Source organism: Bidens hawaiensis, unplaced genomic scaffold (assembly GCF_021521415.1).
Source record: "Bidens hawaiensis isolate Kalapana, Puna unplaced genomic scaffold, B.hawaiensis_p1.1 tig00031512_1, whole genome shotgun sequence".
NCBI classification, from domain to species: Eukaryota; Viridiplantae; Streptophyta; class Magnoliopsida; order Asterales; family Asteraceae; genus Bidens; species Bidens hawaiensis.
The window spans coordinates 27,036-32,755 of NW_027495327.1; the positions used below are offsets into that span (position 1 = coordinate 27,036).

Below are 5,720 nucleotides of genomic sequence, written 5' to 3' on the forward strand. Positions count from 1 at the left end.
ACTAAAATAACACTTAACTCATAAATTTGTTTCGTTTCGGTCTGTTTTTTTGGTTTCGTTTTAGATGAGTTTAACCTTATTCGGATTTTTTTTCCGGTTTTTACAGTTTTTGTTTTTGGTTTGGTTTCAGTTTTATCAGTTTTAGTTTTTCATTTTTATTCGGTTTTTGCTTTAGTTTTATTGGTATTTGGTTTTATTTAGGTTTTCGGTTTTTGTTTTGGTTTTGTTTTAGTTTTTTTTTCAATTTAGTGTCGTTTCAATTTATATTTAATTTGTCTGGTGTTAGTGTCTATTGAGAAATGAAAGAATATGGAGGGTTGACAAATTAAGTTAAAGGTTCACACGAGTTTCAACTTTTAAGTGCGTTGAGGTCATTAAAGCTTTATATTTTTTGGATCTTCACAACCAGTAATAATGAATTCGCATTTGGTAGAGAGGATTTCAAAAACTAATAACGTTGTATGTGTTACCCTTCATTTTTCTTCTTAATCTTCAAGTGTGTTATTTCAATTTTCATTTATGAAGATGGGTCATTTTAGAAATGTTTCTATTTGCTTTGTCTATGACCAAAACAGTTCATTTTAAAAGGGGCATCAGTTTAGTTCTCGCCAACGAGTCAATATAAAAAGGTATCAATTTCGTTCTGGTTTCAACGGGTCTTTTTAAAATCGTATCGATTTGGTTCCGGTCATACCGGGTCAATATTAGAATATATCAATTTGGTTCGGGTTAAAATGAGTTATTCTCAAAATGTATCGATTTGATTATGTTCAAAACGTGTCATTTTAAAAAGGTTTCGATTTGGTTATGGCTCTTAAATGCGTTTTGGACGTGCTTCAGATGATTAGGATGCAAAACTTTTCACATGAAATGTAAAAACAGTTTCTTTAGTCTGGTAGTTACTATGTTTGTTAAATTGTTGTATGAATGCTTATGTCATCAAATGTGATGAATGCTTATGTCATCAAATGTGTTCCCGATCCAGGAAGAAAAGTAGCTCGAATCATTCTTGGATGCTTATCGGGAATCTTTCCTTGATGCTTATTTTCTAATTTGCTTGCTTTCCAGCCTAATGTTAGGTGCTGTTTGTTTTTTCAGAGGTAAAATGTCTGCAGTCTGCGGACCACATCTGCAGACATCTATAGTATAAGAGGTGGACCAAACCTCTGCACTCTGCAAGAAGAAGACTGTTTGTTTTTTAACGTCTGCAGACTACTAAAACTTTCAATATAAGCTTCTATACCAAAAACACAAATTATCCAGAAACAATTAAAAATATAAATCCAAAATTTATACCTCTGAACTAGCAAATTATAAAACTTACATAAACAATTTTCCACATGAATGTTTTTTCCTCAAAAAGTTTCTTCAATTGTTTTCGAAAGTAGATAGTTCATACAAACGAATGAAACGAGCCAAAACTCAAGCTTAAAACAACTCACAAGCCAATGACATAAACCTAAACTTTCTACAAACCTTTTTCAACAAAAAATTTCTATAGACTTTTTATAATCCTTAACTTTCTACAAATTTTTTTCAACTAAAAACTAATAATACTTGAACAATTATGCAAAATTATAATTGAACAAAAAAGAAAAAAACTAATCAATTAACAACTCAAATGAACAAATCAATTAACAAAAATTCAATTAACAAAAACTTAATAACTTAATTGATATCTGATGGAAATAATGAGTTTAGAAGAGGTTGGAAGACTATGGTCCAAGTCTGCACCAAGAAGAGGGCGCGCACGTTTTTTAATGAAACGTCTTCGAAAAAACTAACAGTCTGCAGAAGGCAATGTCTGCGCGTGGTCTGTGCGCTGCAGACAAAAGAGGCCAGGAAGATCTTTTGTTAAAAAACAAACACCACCTAAGTGAAGTTTCTTTGCTTTATATCGATATTATCTTTTAAAGTTTATTTGAAGTTTATGTTTTAAAGTTTTAAATTTTCTTTGTAAACATTCTACTATGTAAAGTTTTTTTTTGTAAGTTTATGATTTCAGTACTTTGTTTGCGTATGAATTGCATTTAAAAATCATGTTGTTCTCTCAAAAAATATATTAAAAATAGCTTGTCGTTTGAAATTATATATATGCTTATTTGAGTATTTATATATTTCACTCGTGTCGTACACGAGCCAATAACCAAGTGTTTTTAAATTGATATGTATCATGCCAACAAGGGTTGATTTTGAAAAGAATTATAACAGACTCAACCAGTCTTCAAGCAATAATGACTATTATAAAATAATAATGGCCGGTCATAAATCATGCCATCACGGGTGGAATATATAAATGAGGATTAAAATTTAAAATCACTTTCCAACCTGTCTTCAACCAATAATGACATAAATATGATGTAGAAATGTTTCACCAGGGGAAACACAATATTCCATGGAACTTCATGACTCGCATGGCACGTGAAGGTGCATGTTGAAATAACTAATACATCGGTGTTATTGGGTAAACGTTCCAAGTTCAAAATTTAAGGCCGATACTCGACACAAAGATTATAGGGTTTAGACTACAATGTTTTCATAACCGGACTTAAAAGTGAGCTGGTTGCCTTACTAGCTTACTGATTGGACCGCTCGGATCGGATTAAACCCATAATAAATTTCCAGTGCAAATCCAATCGGCAATGGTGACAGCTTCAACAATTCGAGCCAGACCCTATTCTTCAACTACGTTGCTTATTCCGATTTGATTATTTTGGTTTACACCAAAATTTTAACAGCAAGCTAGATTTAAATAGTATACAAATTTGAAACGTAGAGTATCCCCAAGTATCACGGGAAAAGAAGAATGAAACCATATTTTGATCAATGAAAGGGACACAGACCGTATATAACTCTTCATATTTATTACAATGAATCCCCAATATCCCGAGTGGTGTCTTCTTCTTTTTAAAGACATAAAAGGCTCTAAGGAGCGGACTAATGTGATGGCCCTTGTCAAAAGGATGAGATTAGGTGACCAAAGCTAGATTAAATTGACAACTTTAAACTAAAACAAACCATAAGAGCATCCCTAATACACTTTTTCACTAACGTTAAATCCTTTCACAAAAATATTTTTGTTTCTACACTGTTACCTCTTTTTAAAGTTATTTCCATCATTTATAAGATCATGTTTCAGTTAATGATCGTAGAAGGTAGTATTATGTAAAAGGAAAAGTTAAAATATAAAGAGGGAAAAATAAGAAGTGTGAGAATGATTTGTTTCAAAAAGAAGAAAACCTCTCAAAAAAAATTTTCAAAAAAATAATAAAAAAAACTTAAAATATAAATAAAAAATAAAAAATTTTAAAAACTAAAATATTTCTCATGTCATTCCCGTTAAAAAAAACCCGAAGAAAAGACATAATACCGAGAAAAAGGATACAATAACGAACATTAATAAAAGACACAATTATAAATAAAAAAAGACACAATAAATCACAAAATATAACACAGTGCCAAACAAAATATAACAGATATTGAGTAATATAACACAATATCAAGAAAAAAAAGACACAATGCAAAGGAAAAAAAACACAATCAATGACGAAAATAAACAAGAAACACAATGATAAATAAAAAGACACAATGATCTTTCTTCCTCAACATTAATTTTGAGGAAAATTGTGGAAACATTTTTGTGTTTTTATTTTTTTTATTTTTCATTTTTTTTATTAAATTTTGAGTTACGATTTTTTCTATTATTATTATTATTATTGTTGTTGTTGTTGTTGTTGTTATATTGCCTACTAATCCTTCTCATCAGTCTCATTTTTGTCCCCCTTCTTTTATAAAATAGCATGTCCCTTGTATAAATAGGTTAACATATATAACCCCCTCTCACAATAAAATTACATTTCAACTGTCATCACCGTTTGCAATCGGGCCATGCTCGATACTAAACTGCAAGCACATCAGGTTTTGTGGTTTCACCATTTCAAATGACAAATCACAATAAAACCAAAATACGTTTGGTGGTTCTCCTAAACGATTACATTAGACCCTATGTTTTTAAACTTTTTATCACATTCTCAATCAACAATCCACGGTATCCACCTAGGCGGCTGGGCCTATCATGATCGTCCATCATACCAAAACTATTGGGCCACCCACCTTCTAAAAAAAGTGAAATCAACATCTCCTACTAAAGACCGAACTATGTAGCCCAAAAGCATTCCAAAATGATGAATATTTCACTATGACCCCCCAAACCAAATAGCTTTGGCGTATAAATCAACACCAAATACATTGGATGTTACCTGAACTTTGAATCAAATCATAATCACGTGGATAAGAAAAAGTACGTTTCGAAATTGATGAAATAAAATTAAAAAAAAAAAGGTTCGTTAAGGTGGAGGTGTCACAATTCTAATATATAAAAACCAAAGTCGGTCATAGCCCTATGCTACCTCCACTATATAACCAACACGTATCTATCTCTTCATGTCCGTACACCACAAACAACCATACTCACCATGGCCTCAAAGCTCGTCGTAAACCACCATCTCCGCACCCTAACCACATCTCGTACCGCCTCCATTTGCAGGCGGAAACTACACGATTCCCTTTACGAGATGGAAGTAGAGGAGGAGGTTGAGGCTAGTCCTCCGGTTGAAGACATCTTGCATGAACCCGAAGAGTATTGGGAGCCTGATCCGGACACCGGAGTATTTCTGCCCGCGAGTGAACAGAACTCGGAGGAGCCCGCGGTGACATGTGCCACCGAGGACACGGTGTTGGATGAGAAGGCGTTTTTTCGACCGCTAGAGGATTTGGAACCGCCTCCGCCCGAGTCGTTTACAGGCGAGATACCTCCGGTTGATCCTTTTGCTGATTAGTTGAGATGGTAGTGGTTATATGTATTTACTATATATTTGATGTTGTCTTGTATGTTGTATCCTGCTTTGTTTTCATCTCATGTCTTTTATCCTTGGAACGATCAAGAAACATCATGAATATGTGTTTTCATTTTATCGAAATTGCATGAAAGTCGATAATCTTCTAGTAGGCAAAGGGGGTATAGCGGGTATACGTTGGTAAAAATAACTAGGTAGCAAAACCCACCGCATTGGTTTAATAGGCATCAACACGATCAGTACTGATTATGTTTCTAAAAGTAGTAACAACGAACCTGAAAAAGTCAACACACAAAATAATTGGTAGCTAATGATAGAAAAAACTATATTTAAAGCGATGTGTGAATATCGGTTGTTACCCTATGCGGCTACAAGTGAATGTGAATTTAGCTGATACCGATTGAAGCACCGAAACTAAACCAATATATTAATTCGTGTCTTACATAATAAGCATACAACAAAGTAACATACTAAAAAACAAAACCTAGTTTAGTGACAGATACTTTGATATACATACTTGATATTTTGATTTTTTTTAAAGATGATATTAGTTAACTTTTATAAAATAGATATATTAAGGTGTATGGTTTTCATTAATTGTAACTATTATTTTTTGGTTGACGCTAGTACCAACTAGCAAATTGGCTGATAACAATCTCACCTTTTATCATATTTGTTTCCAACGGTCAGCAACTAACAGAATGCTAACGCTGTTAGTTGCAGGTCACCGTAAAAAACATTTTTTTGCAGGAAAACTCAAAAAAAATTTTGGCGAACCCAACATTCCATACCGAACATCTTCATGACCTTGAATCGGACCTTTAGGAACCTTTTTTCTAGTTAAAGCTCCTATTGTTTTTTGGT

At 32.9% G+C, this 5,720-nt stretch overlaps 1 protein-coding gene across 1 annotated transcript; it reads left to right on the plus strand.

Annotated features, from left to right (window-relative positions):
* The first annotated feature begins 4,272 nt into the window (after positions 1–4,272).
* LOC143582274 (late embryogenesis abundant protein At5g17165-like) lies at positions 4,273–4,838 on the plus strand. Its single transcript, XM_077064880.1, has one exon. It carries the CDS (start codon positions 4,476–4,478, stop codon positions 4,836–4,838), a length of 363 nt encoding a protein of 120 aa, XP_076920995.1. The 5' UTR covers positions 4,273–4,475.
* Positions 4,839–5,720: the final 882 nt, after the last annotated feature.